Source organism: Magnolia sinica, chromosome 5 (genome assembly GCF_029962835.1).
Source record: "Magnolia sinica isolate HGM2019 chromosome 5, MsV1, whole genome shotgun sequence".
Taxonomy (NCBI): Eukaryota; Viridiplantae; Streptophyta; class Magnoliopsida; order Magnoliales; family Magnoliaceae; genus Magnolia; species Magnolia sinica.
In genome coordinates, this window is record NC_080577.1 from 107,600,317 (window position 1) to 107,622,284 (window position 21,968).

The window sequence follows — 21,968 nt, forward strand, 5'->3', positions numbered from 1 at the left end:
TTCTAGGAAGGTTTCAACAGTGGAAGCCATCATCATTCCATTGTGGTGTGGTCCACCTGAGCTCGGTGTATGCCTGGAAAAGCAGATGGATGTCATAGATAAGTCCCACGCAGCAACAATGGGCCCCATAAAGTTTACTATGGATGCAAATTAGCTATTGAACCTGATAGTGGTGAGTTTGCTACTAAAGTGACATTATCATATTTTTTGAGCTCTATCATTATGTATGTATTGTATCCACATCACCCATCCATTTGGAGAAATCATCATAGGTCATTATACAAAGAATGAGACAAATCCAAAGTTCAAGTGGACCCACAACAAAAAACAGTAGGGATAGTGAGGCCCACCATTGAAAACTTCCTATGGCCCATGATGCTGTTTGTTTGAGATCCAATTTGTTTATAAGTTAAAACAGACATGGAATAAGGGAAAACTCAAGTGTCAGCTTGATTGATACCTTACCTTTTATCCTACGTTTTTTCTAAACACTCTTAAATGTTACGTTTCCAAACTAAACCATTTTGTACGGACATTGTTAGGAGGCGAAAATTTAAATTCATGTTTTCCAATAGCTACGGTTATAATCCGTAGCTATATGACGCCGCCACACAATTACAATGAATATATATATACCCGTGGAGAATGGTTAATTAGAGAAAGTAAGTTTGGGATTACTTAGAAAAGACGGTGGGTAAAAGGTGGAGTTTATATTGGTCAATTTCTAGTGTACGACAGGCAGCAGTCATAATGTTGAAACTTTCCTACGGTACATAGCGATGATTATTTTCCATCCAACCTATTCATAAAGTTACATAGATGCGGACGATAAAAACACAAATATCAGTTCCATCCAAAACTTCTGTGTCCCCCACAAGCTTTCAACGGTAAGAGTTTAATCCCCGTTGTGTAATCCATTCAAGCCTTGGCTCATTTTTTATTATTTACCCTAAAATTATAAGGAAAAAATGGATGGACGGTGTGGATAAGACCCATTCATCACGGTGTCCACTCAAAGCTGCTGCCCGTTCCCAGCTGGAAACGGGCTGGGTTAGTACGCAATCTGCGTCCAATCCGCTTCCCTTGCTCGCTTGGATAGTCAGATGGCGGGAAAGGATCCCGTCTAAACAAATACGAAACTAACGCCCTTTCATTTCCATTAGCCGGAGAGAGATTTTCTTGGTTTTGTACTCTGTCCAAAAGAGAGATGACGATGCAGCAGCAAGATCCTCAGCAAAAGCCGCCTCCGTCCGATGAGGCTTTGCCGGACCCTCACATCTGCGGCTCACCTCCTGGCCCCTCCATCCACGACGAATTGTCGAATCTCAAAGACGATGACACCAAGGATCATCCGTCCGTAACCTTCGCTGGCATCTATGGCGGATTGCCGAATCTCGTAGACGTTGATGCCACGCAGCAGCTGCAGTCCACCATCCGTGCAGACCTAGCTGATGAATGGTTGAATCTCAGAGGCAACGATGGCATGCAGCGGGGTTCTGCACTCGTTGAGAAATGGTTGAATTCCAACGGCGACGATGTCACTCAGCATCTGCCCGCATTTGACAACGAATGGTTGAATCTCGATTACGATGATGTTACACAGCAGCAGCGTGCAATCTGTCGAGATGAAGCAGATCAATCGCCGTTAGTTGGCGACAAGGCAAGATCCCATCAAACCCTAATCTCCCTTTCAGTATTTTATCTTTCTTCCTTTCTTTTTTGAATTCTTGAACTCTGATCTAGATCTTTAGACACCTTTCAAAGATTTCGGAATTCATGTATTTTATCTGATGTTGCCGTTCTTGCTAGGGTTTTAGTTATCCTTAAAAAAATTATCTGGGCTTCACGAGAAATGGGAAGTAAGGAAGGGAAAAACTTTGATACTCTGGCAGAGTGGGAAGGCTGATAAGCAGGCAGTTAGAAATTACTTAGAAATTGCATATGTGGTATACAAATTAAAGCGTCCAAATTATGGTTTCCAGTTTAATTCCATAATAATGAAAGATTACACTTATTTTATTAACTCACTATTGAATTGGTGGACATTTACTGGAGGGTTAAAGATGAAAAATATTCATTGGTGCTATTTCCACAAATAAGTGTCAATGAATCAGAGGTTAAGATTGTTCAACCAATCTGATATAGGGACTGGGATCTAGCGAAAGTGGGTTCCACACTTTAGTCAGTTTAAATTGTGTTAGTGTATACCTAGTGTATAATTTCTGGGTGCTTGCGTATCAAGCATCAGACGCAGACTGAGTATCATATAGTTCCTCGATGAGGAAAGGATGGCATTTAATGCATGCTGATTTTTATTCAGTTTTTCTGCAATGACTGTTTGATTTTAAGATCAGAGCCTTGATCCGATACAGATTATTGTTACCTTATTACTGTGTGAATTCTTCTGTGGGGTTCAGATGGCCCCACCTATAATCATGGCAAACCATTGGATTTAAGGGGAAGCAGAAGAATGGATGGTAGACCAATTTTACTTCTGCCATCCATTTTGCATGCCCCTAATTGGGTAGCTCTGGTCATCTAACCATTGTGATTTTGGGCCATATGCAACCACAATGAACCAATCCAAAAGGTGAGCCCAACTGGGCTCCATGAACAAATTCAAAGTGGAATAAAGTAACAAGAATTCATGATGGATTATGGTTGTTTGAGATTAACGTTCCTTTTCATTTACTAAGTGTCTTTTCATTTGATGATAATGTGTTGGGTGAGGTTACTCTGGCCAGCTGTGTGATGAACTGGTCATGGTTCTTTACCAATAAATGGTATGTGTGATCATTCAGTTGATGAATCAGGACCACTCATCTTGGTGGCCCCAATGTTGGGCGTGCACTAGGGAAACCACATGGGACACACATTCCTAGCTCTGCATTTGTAGCCTTCAGATAGATGGTGGAAGACAATGCAGCAACTGGTCTTGGTTCAGAAGGGAACAGTCTATTAATCAAATAACTAGGATTCTTACGTTGTGCAGCTTTTGCAACTTGGGCCATCTGACAAAAGGCTTACAAAATTGACGGTCTGGGTTCACCAACCACACAGCTTTGTTGGTAAACATAGACTGTCAATTTGGTGGGATCTACTATTGGTGCTACATGGTAGAAAAATGACCCAGGCACAGCCTTTAGCTGTAGATTTGCAATCAAGAGGGTCAATGGTCTATATTCATAAACGAGAAGTCTATTGCTCAGATTGCTAGGATTTTTGGAGTGATTTTCTGATGCAGGCCAACACATCCTAGCAAAGCATACTATTGCAGGATCTAGCCTGGTCACCACAACCTCTTTGGTTAAAATCTAGTCCCCAAAATCTTTTTGATGGGCCTGATTCTAGGTCTGGTTTGATTGGTGGGCCCACACCTTTGCATTGACACCTGTGTAGTGTTTATCCACACACATGCAAGCATTCACATAATTAGCCAGCTAGTTCCTTTGTTTCCATTTGTAGATGTTTTCTTTAAGAGACAATTAATGCCATGGACTCATGGTTAAAATAGGAAAGTAGTTGGTGAAAGCCCTATATATGAGCCATATGTATGAGACTGGAGACATTTTTCAACAGAATTTCGGAAGTTTCTTCTTCAAGTGGTTGGAATATCTTAGAAGAGAGATTCTCTGCTTTCCAGTGGTATGATGCCTGGAAGACATTGAAAGCCTTTCAACAGTCCCTTCTTTTGATATTTTTGCTTTTAACATGGAGTTGTCAGAGGGATTTTGCATATGAAATCTGATATGTTCAGTATTCATCAGTCTCATCTTATTTTAGTTTCAAATCTGGCCTGTACCCCATCACTTTCTTACTGTGGGCCATCCACAAAGGGATCTACCAGATCTATGGTCTGAATTCACTGATCATACAACAACGTGTAGTGTAGAGCTGCAATGGACTCCAAACCTCCAGTGTAATGTCATGCCATTTTTTGTACTGGCTGATTTGATTGGTAAGCATTATGCCTTTGAGACCTGGGTCATACTTTTAAGAAATGAAATGAAATTTCAATATTTGACTCAGTGTTGTTGCTGTCTTCTTGACCTTTTATCCCTGCAACTAGATCAAAGCCTGTTAGCAAAGGAGGCACCATCATGAGCCTGTAATTATAATTATGTAGCGGGCCTCCTTTTTTTTCATTTAATGAAATGTTTGTATTTGTGTTTTTAAATTGTTGGGGTGGATGAGTGGCAAGACGAAGAAGGATAGAATTAGAAATCAATACATCCGAAGGAACTTAGGAGTAGCACCAATAGGTAGAAAGATGAGGGAAAGTATACTTACATGGTTTGGCCATGTGCAATGGAGACCAAGATCTCATGGTGTGCCGTAAAGGCCGTTACGTAAAGGTAACGGTGGCAACCGTTACATGTTATGGGGTCGTAATGGTCGTAATAGCCGTTATGGAAAAAATGACCCGTAATTGTTGTTAACGGCATGTCACATCTCCCATAAAGGCCATAATAGCCCCATAATGGTCTATTACAAGACATATACATGTTTTTCATACTTTTCAATCAACATTATGAGGCAAATACAAGTTTTTCGGGGTTTTTTCAGTAAGTAAAAAAGTAAAAAAGAGAAACTGTAAAGGCCGTTACGAGGTTGTAATAGCCGTTATGCCCCGTATCGTAAAGGTAACGATGCGGCCACCGTTACCGTTACAGAACACCTTGATCTGCACCGGTTAGAAGGAGTGAGTGAGTTCAAGTTGGAGGCTCTAAAAGTGCAAGGGAAAGACACAAAAGTAATTTTAGTTGGACCAAGGTGTACTAGATCGGTTACGTATCGGTCGTAACGACCAATACGTAACAGTAATGATCGAGCAGTGTATTAAATAGCGGTAGCGTGATGCGTAGCGCTCAGCCCTCTATAGCGTGTAGCGTAAGCTACACGATACTTCTATTTTTTAATTTAAAAATAGGATAAATATAATAAATACCGGAAAAAAGGAAAAAAATATATAAAAATGCCTAAAAGATGATTCATTTTATCAATTATAAGCATGTTCAAAAAAGTTATTAGTTATCATTTATCAAAAGCCAATCCACATATATAAGCCAAATCAAATAATTATCACATCAACAACTTTCTAAGCAAACCACGTTAATTAATAATGTCTAATTGAAACCACAAGTCACAATTATGAAAAGAAATAAAAATCCCATAAGTTAAAAGTATCAAGTACAATACAAGTGTCACAGTGTACGCTACAGGGGATTTACGCTATTTGGGAAGCTACATAGCGCTATGGCCACGCTACGCTACGTGCGCTATTTGAAACACTGACCGAGTCCGTTACACGATACGGGGGTCGAAATGGTGACCCCTGAGTTTTTTGCTCGGATCGGCAGTTACGAGAGCTGTAACGCCCATTACGCCCCATAACAGTCATTACTGCCCCATAATGGTAATACATGACTATTTTTTCGTCTTTTTAAGTTATGATTTTTCTCATTTTTTGGCACTTTTCTCTTCCAAATTCTTTCCTAAATTATTTTATTGCAAATTCCGACAACTCTTAACTTGAATTTGAGGATCAAAACAAGTTATTTCAAGGATTTTGTTGAATCGAAGCTCCATGGGCCATTTTTCGGAAAATCTTCAAAAATAAATATTTATACATTTTTTAAAATATCTGTTGTCATGATTGAATATGATGCATTATTCAAATTAGAACATATGAATGTGTATTTTACAAATTATGCAATTGTGTGCATTTTACAAATTATGCAATTGATTTTGTTTTCTTTTCTTTTTTGTATTTTTTTTTTTATAAAAAATTTCGTACTGTTTTCAGTTAAATTTTAAAAATTAGCAAACACCTACACATGTGAGATATTTTGATATTAAATTCATTCTAATATATATCATTAGTATTAGATAGTTAGAAAATTAAAGATATGAGTTTTGCAGTCAATTCCAGGCTGTCAGGTTCATAAATTCATTAAACCACCTAATACAGCTTTCTCACCAAAGAGTGGACTGTTACACAACCATAAATATGTTCAAAATTATAAATAAATGCATATTTGGAATATTTAGAATTTTCTGAATTTAATGGATTTTTTTTTTTTGGATCTTTTTAGAACCGAAAAATTTCTGACCGTTACAGGGGATGTATCGGCCGTTACAAAGCCATAACGGCCGATACGGCCCATAACCGTATTGGTAACGGTGGGCACCGTTACCACAACGGTACACCTTGAGTTGGACTAAACAGTTTATGGAGTGAAATTTAGTACCAATAGGAGTGGAAACAAGGAATTAATTAAGATTGATGACCAAGAAGTTTCCCAAAATGACAACTATCGATATCTTAGGTCGATAATCCATGAGAGTGGAGAGATTGAAATGTCTCCCATAGAAATCAAGCTGGGTGAATGAAATGGAGATGTGCCTTTGGAGTTTTATGTGATCATTGCATACTAATTAAATTGAAGGGAAAATTTTATAAGATAACTATAAATCAATCATTCTTTATGGGACAGAACATTAGCAGGAAGTTAGAAATTACTTAGAAATAATGTGTTGCTAGATTTGAAGCCCCTTTGCTGATAGGCTGAAGTTTTTGGCAATCCGGTTGATGTGTTGCTGGATTTGAAGCCTCTTTAATATGCGGTTAAATCCCTTGCTGGAAATTCTTATTCAATTCCTTTTTTGAGGATTTTTTCTGAAGGATTTACTGTTTTTTTGCTGAATGATTTAAGGTATTGCTGGACATTCAGGTTTGACAGATTTTTTAAGTCATTCTTTCTTCAGATTTTCCACATCCGGTTTGCAACAGTACGAGTTTGTCAGCTATTGTCGTTTTGGGCAATTTTTTGAGCTTCCTTTCTCATAATATGTCCAGCTGTAAAACCATTCTTCTCCTTCTTTGTTCTCTCACTATTCTTTTGAGATTATACATGACCTCTTTGTCGACTTCTGAGGCAGTTGATCCTGTTAACTCGAAGATGGAATGGCTGACTGTTCATTCTGAAAATCCTAGTTTACAGATTACCACATGCACATACACCTACAATAATAAAATAAAACAGGAAGAGATCTAGTGCTCCTAGAGGCACAACTTATTTTGTACTGAGCATGCTGCACATGCTTATGACGATCTGAACCGTCCATCCTGCAGATTCTAGCATTAACTAACCGTTGACATAAAATAGGATTGATTGGACTATCCAACCATCTCATAGATGTTGTATCTCGTCCGTGTTAGCCACATGTGGCGACAATATGGTGGCATAGTATATTGTTTGTGATATGTTGATTTAAGATTGGAATATTAGCTGAATTCAGCTCACATCAAAGTGACAGGATTCGAACCTATGGCCCTCTGTACCCAAAGGCATTGGATCTCTTCCCTTCTTTATCATATTGATATAGATACATGTCAAATTCTTTAACATAATTTGTATTGAAGATTCTCAAGAACTCCTTTCATATATGCCATTTTTCCATGTCATATTGATTCAAAAAGGCTTTCCAAATTCAGTAAGTACACACCAGAATAAGAAGCTTTGGCACTGCAGGAGCCTCTCCTTTCATTAGCAAGGGAATACGAATCAGGCAGCCCTATCTTGAAGGAAAAAATCAAGGTTTGTCACCTGTATGAATGATGCTTCTCATTTTTATTTTTTTTAAAATTCCTTTGGCAGTAGTATCTAAATTCTCTTAGGACCAGATTATTTTTTTATCCCATAGTTTTATGTCTCACTACGCAGATGCTCAGTGAACATTATGCTGCCATCAGGCGGACAAAGAGAGACGGAAATTGTTTCTTTCGAAGCTTTATGTTTTCATATCTGGTATTTTCTTAGATGCATAAACCTCGAAAGCTCTTCTGCTCTCTGTAATTTGAGCTGCTAAGGTCCCATGATTCCATCTGATAAGAACTTGTGAGACAATAGGAGTATATTCTGGAATCGCAAGACAAAGCTGAGGTTGATCGTGTTGTGGCATGTGTTGAACAATCCAAGAAGATGCTTCAGAGTATCGGATATGAAGAATATATCTATACGGATTTCTACTCGGTAAGTCAGTCATTTACATGGATTTATTCTTGTCTGTTGCTGATACATTCCCTTCTCTATATGGATGCAGTTCATGTATTGATGAAAAACCATGTTTGGAATGGGACCTTCATTTGCCAACTTAAGAAATGAACCTTCACAATTTTTCATGTACCAAGCTTTCTAACTAATTCAAAAGAGGCTTAACCACTTAAATGTAACCCCAAAAAACACCATGTTTTGGATCTTAGCCTAATGCTGAGTTGGCTGATAGAGCTGGCTACACCTTATTAGCATGAATCTTCTACCCAGCGTGCCCAGGCCTCGGAATCCCACTCCTGTTTCCCTTTCCCCCATGGAATTTTCTCATGCTCCATCTGCTGGTGGCTGCCATTTTCAAGTTGTTTCTTGTTTTCTTCTTTATATTTTGGAAAAGCAAAGATCTATGGCCCCCATGCCAAACATCTTTAGAAATTCTGCTTCCTCATCCAGAATCCAACTCTGCGCCTAATTTTTTTTTTCTTTTTAAATGGTGTGAACATGTGGTGTCACTGTAAATTGCTCTTTTTTAGGTTCTAAATGAGGCTTGAAAGCCTTCACTTGTGTCTACTTTGTTAGGTTATGTTCATAAAGGAACTTTGGTTGGCCGGATACTTTTCTCCCAAACCAATATCATTTTCGATTCAAGTAGAAAATGGAAGGAAACTGATTACTGCTGTGGGGCTGAAAAAGGGAAAAATTGTATCCAGCACAATGCAGGAACTTTTTTATGTACTGCCCTAATAAGAAAGCTGAAGGGAACTAGAGTTCTGCTGAAAATCTGCCTCTTTCAGTTTAGGGTATATTACATAACTAGGCTGCTGGTTGTGCAGATCAGTCATCTTAACTCGTCGACAATCGCAGGACAAACAGGAATCCACAAACCGGATTAGAGAATTGAGAAGGAAAATCAAGTGTAGGTTAATTAGACTCACAATGGAGAACAAAATCTTCTGAAGTCTTCAAAATCCAGCAAACACAGAAATAGAAAAAACTAGTTTAATCACTATTCACTAGTGTCCCTAAGGAGTCTTTCTAAAGAACCTGAAAATATTATTAAAATTTTCCCCTTCATCCATCCTAATCTCAGCCTTTTATTTCCATATAAAATAACTTTATAGACCCTAAATGAAAAAAAACACCATAGGACTGTCGATGATGGGTCCCTATGACTATGTTGATGGGATGTGGCCTGTGGAATCCACCCAGAGCTGCATCAGGGTACATCCACATGCAACCTCAGTCTCATCAATGGAAATACAGCTCTAGTATCATTTTCCCTAGGAGCCACACTTCTTTTTTCCATTGACACAGTTATCTCAATTAATTCTGTGTAGGCCTGATATTTATCCTTCAATATCTTGTTACAATTACTGAGATTATTCTCTTGGGCTTTGAATTTGTATTTTTCTGTTTGTAATTTCTATTTTGTAGTAACTATATACACACACACACACGTACACACACATATATATATAGCCAAATGCTCAGCCGCACACCAGTTCGCACGGAACTTGCGAGAACTTTTTGAGAACTCACCGTACGTGATTAACTCCAAAATCTGTACGGTCCACGTGAAGTAGCACCTCATGAAACCCCCCAGTCCCAAATTTTACTTTGATCCAAAACTTTGGTGGACCATGAAAAATGAAAACAGTTTCCTCCCTTGATTTGCATTTCTCTGTGCTATCGGCCACCATAATTTTAGATCAAGGTGAAAATTTGTCCCTTCAGGTTTCATGGGATTCCGCATCACATGGACCGTTCGGATTAGATGCCCATGACATGTGTGCAAAGGTGCGCACGTGAGTGTGTGTGTGTAGGAATGCTCACCTACGCACTTTTGCACATGTGTGATGGGCACAAAATCTGAATGTTCCACGTGATGTGGCACCCCTTGAAACCTCACTAGCCCAACTTTTAGCCTGATCCAAAACTCTAGTGGGCCATAGCAAAGAGATGCAAATCAAGGGAGGAAACTGTTTCCTTTTGCCATGGCCCACCAGAGTTTTGTATCGGGTTGAAAGTTGGGCTTGTGAGGTTTCAAGGGGTGCCGCATCATGTTGACCGTTCAGATTTTGTGCCCATGACATGTGTGCAAAGCTGCACATGGGTGCTCACGTTAGAAGGTGCGCAGGTGAGCATTCCTCTGTGTGTGTGCGCGCGCGCGCGTGTATTTGAAAAAATGATTTTATGTAGTGGCACACTCCAGTGGTACCGATAGATGTGAGCCAATGTGATGTATTCATACCATCCAATCCTCTATCTGACTAGTCAGCTCAGAAAACTCACAGGACCAAAAAATAGCTCAATCCAGAACTAAGGTGGGCCATAACAAAGGGAAGGATCTGGTAGGGAATGCCCACCTTTGAATTTTACAGGGGCCCACCTGATTTGCAAAACAGTCTGAATTTTATCCTGACCCTTCATCTGTTTATTTGAACGGCCTTAATTATGTATACATAATATGGTTGGCTCCCCATGCTAACATCAATGGATGTTCCCTCTCAATATGTTCTGTCCTGTGGCCCATCTGAGTTTTGGATTAGGATGATCTTTCGGCTTTGGGGGTTTTTTGAGGGCGATGCATCTCATGGATGGGTTTGGATTCCATAAACACATCAATGGGCCCCACATCTACCCGTTACCACCGCAAGGTTATATGCAAATTATCTTCATTTTACAAATGTGCCCCTAAGATGTTGCATGGGACACATCACACGAGATTTAATTTGATAGTGGCCTTGTAGTGGTACATGGCTTCTTTGAGCTGTTAGTTGTTAACAAGTTTAATCTAAGAAACATGAATTTGCAGGATCATTGCATGTTATGCTCATATTAAAATATTTTTTGAATACCCCCCCTTTTTTTAATATTTATACAGTTTTTTTTTTTTTTTTCAATAGCTATTCCATAGATTGGTGAAGAAAATGTACAAGGCAGTTTTTGGGCGGACCCATAAACAAAAGGAGGGACAGGCCCGCCTATCATGTTCAAAATGCAGCAAAAAGGAAAACTAGCCTTCCCTCAAGTTTCCCAGGCCAACTCTATCCAGGAAGAGTAGACCTGAAATGGGAGAGGGAAGCTCTGCCGGAGAATGGAAGAACCTGTGCGACTGGCCGCCACTACCCCTGCGGGCTAGAGCATCAGCCATGACGTTTGCCTCCCTAGGAGCATGGGATAGAACAACCTCCATGGTTAGCATGAGCGCTTTGATCCTGGCCCACCAGTATCACAAGGCCTACAGAGGAGAGGATTCTTTGAGCAATGTCCCAATCACAGAGTTGGAGTTGTTGGCCACCTCTACCTTGGTAAGACCCATGGAAGCACAATGGGAAAGACCCTCCTAAATCGCCCTGATCTTGGCCCAAGAGTTAGATCCGAAGCCATAACCGGATGAGAAAGCGAAAATGAGGTTGCCCGTGCTGTTTCTACCCACACTCCCACCCCCAGATGGGCCTAGGTTACCTAGAGACGAGCCATCCACGTTGATTTTGACCCAGCCCATCGGCAGTCTAGCCCATTTGACGACTTGGACCTTATTCACATCCGCAATAACCCAACGCAGAAAGGGCAGTGGCTGAGAATCTTTTGACCACCTTAGGGAGGGGGAGAGAAGGGCCGACAAGATTAATCCAAATTTTGACCCTACTAGTCACCTTGGCTGCATTGATCGTTGAATCGTCAAAGCGAGCTGCGTATCTGGCCAACCAGATCTCCCAAAAAATGAAGCAAGGAGTGAGCCCCTTTAGGATTTGAAGATGGTCCGATGAACCAGCTAACGACCACCATCTGGTTGCCCTACCAGTCGCCGAGGCGGGGGACGTCGAGTGGATATTGAATAGGAGCTCAAAGTTATCCCATACCTTCCTAGCTATGGTCTTGGAGGAGAAAACATGATGAAGAGTTTCAACGTCGGGCGAAGATGGGAGGGTACAACAATCGCATTTTGATGCCAAAGAGATTCCTTTTGCTTGAGCTTTGGCATCCACCGAGATCGCGTCGTGGATGATCTTCCAAGTGAAGAGAAATTTTCGGTGGGAGCTTAGGGTGCCACACCCACTTAGCCCAAGCTTTCTTATCCCCTGACGGTCTGGAGGTAAGCCAAGCCGAGTCTACAGTGAAATCACCAAATGGAGAGTTAACCCAGATCTATTTGTCCTCCGAGGACGAGGTACAAATTCACTTGTCAGCGACGTGGTCCAACACCACTTGGGGGAGGAGACGCTGAATCCCAGAATGAGCACGCAAGCCGAAAGGCCCAATCAGATTAGAAACTTTTTGGGGCTAAGGGGCTGGTGTCTGGAGGTTCCATTCCTTGAGGGGCCCTAAATCGGACTAGTCATCCTCCAAAAATCTGCAATCCCTTTGGCCGACAAGCCAACGGCTGCGAGCAGCTACAGCCGGAATTAATTTGCGGCTGTTCTTCCACAGGGGCGAGAATCGGGCCATCAGCTGAAAGGAGATCGGAGGAATATTTTTCCTTCATGAATGTAGCCCAACAACTGTCCTTGCCCCTGAACCTGACTATCCATGCCATCTTCATCCCGAAAGCCTTCATAACACTGCTTAGGCTTTTCATTCCCAGACCGCCTTCTAATTTGGGGAGGGAGATATCCTTCCAACTCACCCAATGGCAGTGTTTCCAATTCCTGTCCCAGCCCTAGAAAAAGTCGGAGAAGTTTTTTTCCAGATTTCGAAGCATAGATGAAGGGACCTCTGTTGCTGCCATAATGTGAACTAGAACGCTACCCAGCATGTGCTTGATCAGCATTAAACCACCGGCTTGGGACAGAATTCTGCTTTTCCAGCCTGAAATTCTGAGCTGAATTTTCTCAAGCATTGATTGGAAATAAGAAATGCATAGTCTCCCCTTGTATGTCTAGACTCTAAGGTAGGTAAACGGGGCAGGCCCCTTCATAAAACCCATGACCCTTTGGATAGACCTTGCACGTGATTCCGATTGAGAAGTAGATAGGATGAAGAAGCTCTTGTGGACGTTGATCTTCTGACCCGAGGCATTTTGGTACTGGGAAAGGAATCTCGTAATCTGTCTCAGAGAATCGAGGCTACCATTGGCAAAAAGAACCATGTCATTTGCGAAGAGGAGGTGGGAGATCAACGGACAGCTCCTACGAGTCATGAAAGGGTGGCAGAGGCCACTGACTATCAGCTGACGAAAGCCTCTGTTGAGAACCTCAACCACAATAATGAAGAGACTTGGCGAGACAGGATTGCCCTGGCGGAGGCTTCTTGAGGATTTGAAGAAGCCGCAAGGTTCACCATTTATCAGTATTGAGAACCAGGAATTACACCAACATTTTTCAACCATTACTATCCATCTTGCTTCAAAACTGAACCTAGAGAGGACTGCCTTAAGAAAGCCTCAGTCAAGCCTATCGTAGGCCTTTTCCATGTCCAGCTTGATGAGAATGTTCCCTCCTCTGACCTTCCGATCAATATCGTGGAAGATTTCTTGCACAAGCGCACTACTCTCCACAATGGATCTTCCTTGGACAAAAGCCCCTTGTTCAACTGAAATGATTTTGGGAAGGATCTTAGAGAGCTTGTCAGCAATTAGTTTGGCAAAGATTTTATAAACACAATTGCAGAAGTTTATTGGATGAAAGTCAGAGAATTTATCCGATGATGCGGATTTCGGGATCAGACAGATCAGAGTCGAAGCGAATGCCCTCGAGAGGGCTTCGCCTCTGAACAGGGAGCACGCAGCATCAAGGAGATCCTGGCCCACGATTTCCTAGCAACCAATGAAGAAGGCTCCTGAGAAGCCATCCAGGCATGGAGCTCCGTCAGGAGGGAGCCCCTTAACAGCCGCATGCACCTCGTCCATCATCGAATCCTCCAGCAATGCCCTGTTGTCCTCCTCCGTGACGCTGGGAGGGATGACATTCAAAAGGTTCTCCAAATGGGGTGGATGATCAATTTCCATGAGAGATGAGAAGAATTGAACCTCTGCTTGCTTGATGGAAGCTTGATCCACCGCAACCCCCCCTCCCTCCAATTTGATCTCTTTGATAGCTAATCTTCTGGCATGATCGGTGGCCATGCTATGGAAGAACGACGTGTTCCGATCGCCCTCATTGAGCCATTGATTCCTAGCTTTTTTGCTTCTAGAAGATTTCCTCACAGAGTTCTAGATTTACCAGTTTTTCCTTTGCTAGTTGCAGCCTATGCTGGACTTCAGGATTATTAGAGCCTTGTGCTTCTATTTCAGCCCTGGCGAGATCCCCTTCCATCATTTTCAGGTTGAGAAAGATATTACCTATGGTCTCTTTGTTCCAGCTCCTCAACGCCTGTTTAAGGTTTCTCAGTTTGTTTTGGAGAACCAGCATTGGCTCCCCCAGAATATCTGAAGTCCATGCTCTCCGAACCAAATCTTGAAAGGAATCATGTAAAAACCACATTCGTTGGAACCTAAAAGGCTTAGGAAAAGTTTTCAGTTGGGTTAGGAAGGAGAGGAGGAGAGGCACATAATCCGAGTTAAGTCTGGACAAATGTGCCACCTGGAAAGACAGGAAAGTGTCCATCCATAAGCTATTGCAACAAACTCTATCTAGCCTGGCCCAGACCCTTGCTTGGCCGCTTTGATTATTGCACCACGTGAATCTGCTACCTATGAAGCCTGCGTCAATCAACCCTGCTCTGTTCAGGCCATCGGCGAATTCATACGAGCTGATGTAGCCTCTCTTCTCTCCGAGGAGCTAAGAACCGCATTGAAATGACTAGAAACCACCCAAGGGATCGAGCAGCCCATCGCCAAATGGGTGAGTTCGTCCCACAAAGGCCTACACAGGATACTCGAGCATTTGGCATAAACGAATGAAGCTAAGGCTATAGAAGATCTGCCCTGAGTCCCCACAACAACCATAAGCATTTGGTTTGAGGCTACGATCAGATCAATGGATAAGAGGGAAGTATGGAAAATCCACACTTTCCCTCCTTGGGTGGCATTTGATGTTGATGAGTGGTAGCCTAGCTTCAACCCAATGCGAACACGCTTGTCGTCCCTGAGCATTGGTTCCAGAATAGCGATGATAGCTGGCCTGAACTATTTGGTGAGGCGCTTTAGAGTCCTGATGCTAGCCGCGTTTCCTACTCCACGAGCGTTCCGATCTTCCAGATAAGAATGTTATCCACGAAACGATTGCTCGCTTGTCACACCTGGGCAGTTCTGTTTTCTGAGCTCCCCATTCCAGCCTACTTCAAGACCTTTGATACCCGAGAGTGTGCAGAGGTTGTCTCGGACCTGACCTGGAATCAACATTTTGTTCTTGAGTCTTCTGCCATACCAGCGTTGCTTTGGACTTGTCCCTTTTGTTCCAGCCCCACGCTCTCGAATAGGACTTCCTTGAGAGGGGGATAGAGTATCAACAAGAGCCTGCGATTGAATTTGGTGGGTGGTGGCTCCCATATATAGCCTCGCAGAGGTGTGGGACCCCTCTGCAATAGTTGTGGAAAAAGAGATGTGGCCTTTGAGCTGCCTCTCGAGGTACAGATGAGTCAGAGGTTAAAAGGATGGCTTTTGGACTATGAGATCACGATGGGGGTTGGGGGAGTGCTAACAGGAGGTGATGGAAAAATGGGGAGAGGTCAACCAGGATTTGAGCATCTCTACGCACCACATTCCTACCTAGAGAGCTGATAGGGTAGGAGTTCCCTACCGTTGAATCGGTCTCATCCGAAGAATCCTCAAGGAATTTGCCTAATTTAAGAGGGCTGTGGCCTTCCGAAAGAGCCTTACGAACTCTCCTGGATCGATTTGGCAGCTTGAAGTCAGGTATATGATTTGCGAGTTGTGTTTCAGGGATAGAAGTCTCCATCATGGTGTCCTCAGATGGAGAGACAAAGATGTGGACAGGGGTGGGTGAGGCAGGGGTTCTGATGTGGTTTTCTAGAAAAATTGGGCAGGGTGGGGAGGAGTGTTGAGGGCACTTGAACACATTATAGAAAGGGGAGATACCTGGCTTAGATATACCCATTTGTGCTACTGAAAGGGTGTGACCCATAGGAGCTTGGAGGGTGGTTATCTTGGGAGTCTCTTGGGCGTTTTCACAAACACCTTGAGGAGTATGGATAGGATCTGGGATATTTGCAGGACCTGGGGAGGAGGATTTCCTACAAGGGACATTTGCATTTCCACAAACATCTTGAGGGAGTACTCTCCTAGCAATAGCTGGGGTATAATCACAAACATGTAACACGGGAGGATTCCCAATAACTTTTGGGGTAGGATTTGGAGTGGTATCAAAACCAACGGTCTGAGGGGGGACTGCAGGGGAGCTAGGAGGTTGGGAAAGGACTCCCGGGGGGTGGGCTGGGTGGCGAAAAACCCTCTCCACCCACTGCCTAGTGGAGAGGTCAGTGAGTTTGGAGTGGTCTGGAGAGTTTCCAACTAGTGAACATCAATACATCTCCGGAACACCCCATATCAAGTATTCTATACCAGCCACTACCAGTTTTCGCACCTTCTCAGTGTCTATCCCGGGCTGAAGGATGACCTTAACTCTAGCTCCAATTTGGACGAGGCCTAGGGTGGAACACCTCTCAACCTCCACAACTTTCCCATAGGTCTTCCCCGATCCAACAAAAACCGATTCTAACCAGGCATGTGTCGGGATTCAATACAGACAGATCCAGATACCATCTTCGGCGGACTCAATGCTTTGAATGTTGAAATACCCATCCTGGACTGCAGGGGATAGTTTGAATAAAACGAGATGAGCTCCATCCTGGTTTTGAAGAGAATGAGGAATCGATCTGAAGCTATTCGAGCAATGTCGATCGCAGAAGCAACATACCTGGATTCTGCCAGAGACTAAAATAGACGGATTAGGGTAACATCTCTGTCTACCGCGTGGCCCATCACGGCCAGCCCTAATTTTTTTCAATTTCATCTCTACCTCCTTTCGATTCGCCGTGAACAAGAGATTATCGGGCATCGATATACCTGTGTTGTGTTATCCAGAACCACGTTGCCCCCTAGCGGGTGATTTTGAAGAGGACGGAATGCGGCCTTTGCTGCATGCAGGTAGGGTGCTTCAAGTGGGGAAGGCGAAATGAGGGTAGGGCGGGCCGTGAGCTGGGAGGCAGAGAGGCAGGGCTGGCTTGATTGATTGCCCTTCCTAGGGTTTGTGAGAGCAACGGTTAGAGCTCTTCCATCTACCAACTTACCATTTAACACCCCCATAGCTGCATACGCGTCCGCAGCGTACAGAAACCTAATGAATGCAAAACCCCATGGGCGATGAAGCTTGCCATCCCAGGGGATGAAGACATCCGAGATTTTCCCGTATTTACCAAAAATCCTGAGAAGTGTCAAAAGTGATGTTTCCGATGAAGAGGCTGAGGATGCCCATATCACCCACATATCAATTGTGCCTGAGTCACCAGCCATTGGCGTCAACACTGCGACGGAGTGTCTTCGCCATTCTTATCTATCAAGCATAGGATAGAGAGTGGATGTTCTTCATTGCTTGAAAGTTCATCAGCTACTAAGCTTCCCGAATAGGTTTTGAGAAGCAACGGTCACTTGGTAGTTGTAGCTATATCCTTTTGTTGAGTTAGAAAGACTAGTTTTTCTTGTTACAGGCAAGAGGGAGACTAGTTTTTCTTTTTTCTTTTTTCTGTATTAACTGATTCCATTCACATGCAATCTTGAGTCCTAGTATAAACCCAAACCATATATGTATTTGATCTTTGTTTAAATAGCATTGGTGGGTGATGGTCGTCACTACAACATATGCTGATACCATTGTTTAAAAACTCAATTCGACTCAACTCGACTCGATATCCAGCCAGGTCAAGTTGACTTGATTTGATGTTTAAAATATTAACCTAGGATTAGTATTTCACTAGAATAATAGAAATATAAAAATAGTAAAAAAAATAAAATTTAAAAATGCAAAACAATTGCTTGGCTTGCTGGTAGGAGTGTGATTTTGCTTGTTTGAGGTAGGGAGTTCAAATTGCACTCAGTACACATTCTTTTTTTATTTTAGTTTTAGTTTTAGTTTTAAAACGAATTCACTTGGTGAGTGACTTAGTTCGAGTAATGACGAGTTGTGTTGGGTCGACCGAGTAGGCAAGCCGGCTTGATGGGTCAGCCCGAGCCTGAACTGAGTCACTCTTGCCAGTGAGTTTTGTGGTGAATCAGCAAGTTTTGCAATGACTCGGCTCAATTTCTCGTTCATTGAATCGACTAAACCGAGTTTCGAGTCAAGTGACCAAGTTTTAAGCTGTCTGATCCATTTTTTCCATTGAGTTGAAAATTTGAATGAACTGGAGTTGTCTCTCCTAAGGTTCCCATTTCCTGATCTTTGTGGGCATAACTTTCAGCTGTTCATCAAGCAGCTTGAATGTCTTCTGCAAGGAAAAGAAACCTCCATAAGGTGATACTCTCATTAGCCTCATCTTTTCCTTCTCATTGTTTAGTAATCAGCAGAACCTGGTGATTAAAATGTGAAAAAAGAAAACTCATTACCACTATCACATTGCACAGAAATTGGAAGGCTTCGTTCTCCAAGTGTTACTGATAAAATCTTTCTGATTTCAGTCCTGATGAGCTTTTGAAGAGAAGCCAAGAAGCATCGATTTCGAACTACCGTGAGATACTCAGTCACATGCAGGAATTCAATATTATCGTATGCCTTTGCATTTCATATTAATATGTTTTCCTGGCAGTTGTATTGTTCCTCAGATATGTTGCTTCTGGTGAAATACGCAGACGCTCTGATTTTTTTCAATCATTCATTGTTGAAAATGGAACAGTAAATAAGGTGCGCCCCATCTGGTTGATACCTTTTTACAATTAACCAGGAAAATTTACAAAAGAGTCGAGGTTTGGGGATATATTGCTAAAGTTGGCATGATTTTATCTCTGGGACTAATATGGGACTAAACATCTAATGGTCGAGTGGATCTTCCATAGACATCATGGCGGTCCTGTCAAAATCAAGAGTGGTGTCCCATACAATTCTTTTTTTCTAAATAATTTTTCTGTTCTTTTTTTCTTTTTTTTTCTAAATAATTTCTCTATGCAGTTGGAGAGGAACGTCGCACTTCCGGGCTTGATTTTTTGCAGGGCCCACCTTGATGTTTATGCAAAGAGCCAAAAAAATCAGGCTGACTTGTGATTTAGGTGGGCCACACCAAAGAAAACAGTTGGGAGAGAGATGTCCACCCTTGATTGTTACAGGGCCCATCAGGATGATTATATGAAATCCACTCCAACCATTAGATCCCACACCAAAATTTAGGCTGGGGACCAGGCCCATCTATGATTCAGGTGTGCCATACCAAGGGAAATAGTTTGGAGGGCAATGGTTGCCCCATATATAGTCTCCAATCATGTGGTCCAGCTGAATCACGGATGGGGATATTTTTGGGACCGTGGCTTAGCATGAGGTGATGCACCTGATGGTTGGGGTGGATTTTACATAAACATCATGGTGGAGCCCACCCAAGCAGCCAGCCCATTTGCTCGCACACCGACTCAACCGAGTATTAACAAAATGTAACAGAAGGTAGCGGAATGATAATAATATCAATTAATGAGGTAACCTTTTGAAAAATGTACCGGAATGTAAATTCCATATAATTAGGTTTTTCTTTTTTTGTAAAATTCCCTTCTTCTTCTTCTTCTTCTTCTTATCATTATTATTAATTACTAGGATAGAGTTGGGGTCTTGGAGATTTGGGATAGAGGTGTAATGTTGTCATTTTTAAAGATTTTCCTAATCTTACTATGATTGGTTTTTCCATTTAAAAAAAAAAAAAAAAACCCTTAACACGAGGTGGTTTTTTACCATATTTAGAAAATAGGTGGAAAACACGTAAGGGGGGCTGTTTTGTGTCATTGGACCAAACACATTCCTAATCATATTGAGCTTGTAGGTTATACGCTTTCCTACTTGATCTCTCATTTTCTTGTGGTTCTGGCTATACGTATTGGTTTTTCCACCATTTCTAGACATTGGCAGCTTACACATGGTGCAAATGCACATCCTGACAATCCAAACCAAAGACCCCATTGTTGAAGGGCCATACCACTAAAACCACACTGATATGATGATCCTAACCGTCCAAGTGACTAGTATCATGTAGTCGGCTAGAAGTAAACTGTCAGGGTCCAAAATGAATGGGCGAAATGAGACAGTTAAGATCATCTGATCATCATGATTTATTGTGACTGCGCTCTTGGTGCAGTTCTGTTCAACTTCGGTGGAGAGCATGGGAGAAGAAAGTGACCACGTGCAAATGATTGCCTTGTCAGATGCACTAGGAGTGCCAATTCGCGTGGTCAACCTTGACAGCAGCTCATGCAAGGCCAGCAGTGTCAATGAAGCAAACCACCACGATTTCATCCCAGGCAATGGTCCTAACCCAGTAAAACCAATCATCACATTGCTCTACCGGCCAGGCCACTACGACATTCTTTACCCCAAGCGACTCACCTTGCCAAGTATGTGATTTTAGGAATTAACTATGTGGTCCTTGACCTGGGAACATGAATGCTATCCTGTTTTGAGTTCGTAAAGTACTCTTATTGATCTAATGGGCCCCATCATCAATGGCTCATTCCCCCCGAGAATCTCATTGGTGGAACGTTCCTTCGTGTTTGTTGGTGGGGCTGCAGGTGACTAAGAATATATATATATATATATATATATATATATATCAGCAATTATCTCATTTGACGACAGAAGGTGCGATATAATTAGATGACGACCAAGCCATCCACGTGGTGCCCATTGGATCAAAGGCCTATATCACTAATACACTCTTAGATTTCGATGGTTGGGCTTTATACTGAATGGAACTCTGGCCCGTAATCCTATAATGCAGGCTATTGATGCGGCAAGGGCCCACGGATGGGACCATTGTACAGCAAAATCCATGGATGAATTCAATGGGGGTAGCTACTTTTAGCTATGTTTTATTCGATACCAGATTTGTTTTCCAAATGTTGATGAGCTTCTAGGCTGATTCCAAATGTGAATGGGACGAACAGAGACAACAGTTTTACGTCTAATACATGATCACATGCATACCTGACCAACTCCTTTTGAAAGTTCGCCTTTATGGTTTCTATCAAATGCAGACCATTCATCTGTTGGGTCCCACAATCGCTTGCTGCCAACATTGAAAGGTTAGGGTTGTCCACTTTCTGAATAGATTATTGAGACATGCTTAATCCATGGTGAGACCCAACAGACTGATGGCCCGGATAATTGATTTGTGGGTGTCATTGTGCAGACATTGAAACAAGGTATATTGTGCAGATCCTTTGGTTGAGGATCCTATAATTCATCATTACTCTCTTTCGAGTCCTTTTTGGTTGAGGTGAAAGGTGGTTGGCTATAAACGAAACAAGGTTGTTTTGGTGGGCACTGTAATTGGATAGGTGGGGGCCCCATTGCAGTGATCCAGGCAGTTTATACGTGGGGCCTTTTCATAGTGTGGGCAGTGTCAGTCGATGCAAGGAATCTGGCGTTTGGATATGGAAATTGTAATGATTATGCAAACGATTATTTCCAACTTTACCATAGAAATGATTCTAAATTTAGGGATCCTATTCAAAATAGGAGCAAAAATCCTAGTTTTATTTGACAACATTACATTATATCTTGCATAGAGGAATTGTTATTATGGATAATGCTAATGATTATTTCACAGAATTTATCAAAAAATGCTCAAAATAGATTTGCAAAGGTTGAAACCCCGTACACTTAATTTAGATAGCCAAATGTTTAGGCCTGACATGTTTGTAGAACATTTGAACAGTGTATCAGGTGGGACTTTTGTCTGGTTGATTTGGTTGGCAAAATGATTAGAACAATCCATTACAAATCTACTGCATGAGGAAAACAGGGGTACCTACGGTGCCACCCCAAA

The 21,968-nt window shown here is 42.1% G+C and overlaps 1 protein-coding gene across 1 annotated transcript; it reads left to right on the plus strand.

Moving 5' to 3' along the window:
* The first annotated feature begins 1,207 nt into the window (after positions 1–1,207).
* On the plus strand, positions 1,208–21,539 carry LOC131247147 (OVARIAN TUMOR DOMAIN-containing deubiquitinating enzyme 1-like). Its single transcript, XM_058247580.1, has 9 exons — positions 1,208–1,660; positions 7,536–7,601; positions 7,728–7,811; positions 7,914–8,036; positions 18,411–18,463; positions 18,628–18,677; positions 18,756–18,850; positions 20,280–20,535; positions 20,919–21,539. Exons 1-9 carry the CDS (start codon positions 1,208–1,210, stop codon positions 20,924–20,926), a joined length of 1,188 nt encoding a protein of 395 aa, XP_058103563.1. The 3' UTR covers positions 20,927–21,539.
* The last annotated feature ends 429 nt before the right edge of the window (positions 21,540–21,968 follow it).

Coding starts and splice junctions, on each gene's coding strand:
- LOC131247147 (XM_058247580.1), top strand. CDS start 1,208: ATGACGATGCAGCAGCAAGATCCTCAGCAAAAGCCGCCTCCGTCCGAT. Junction 7,602..7,727: donor TCTTGAAGGAAAAAATCAAG/GTTTGTCACCTG, acceptor CTCACTACGCAG/ATGCTCAGTGAACATTATGC. Junction 18,678..18,755: donor AGCATCGATTTCGAACTACC/GTGAGATACTCA, acceptor TTTTCCTGGCAG/TTGTATTGTTCCTCAGATAT.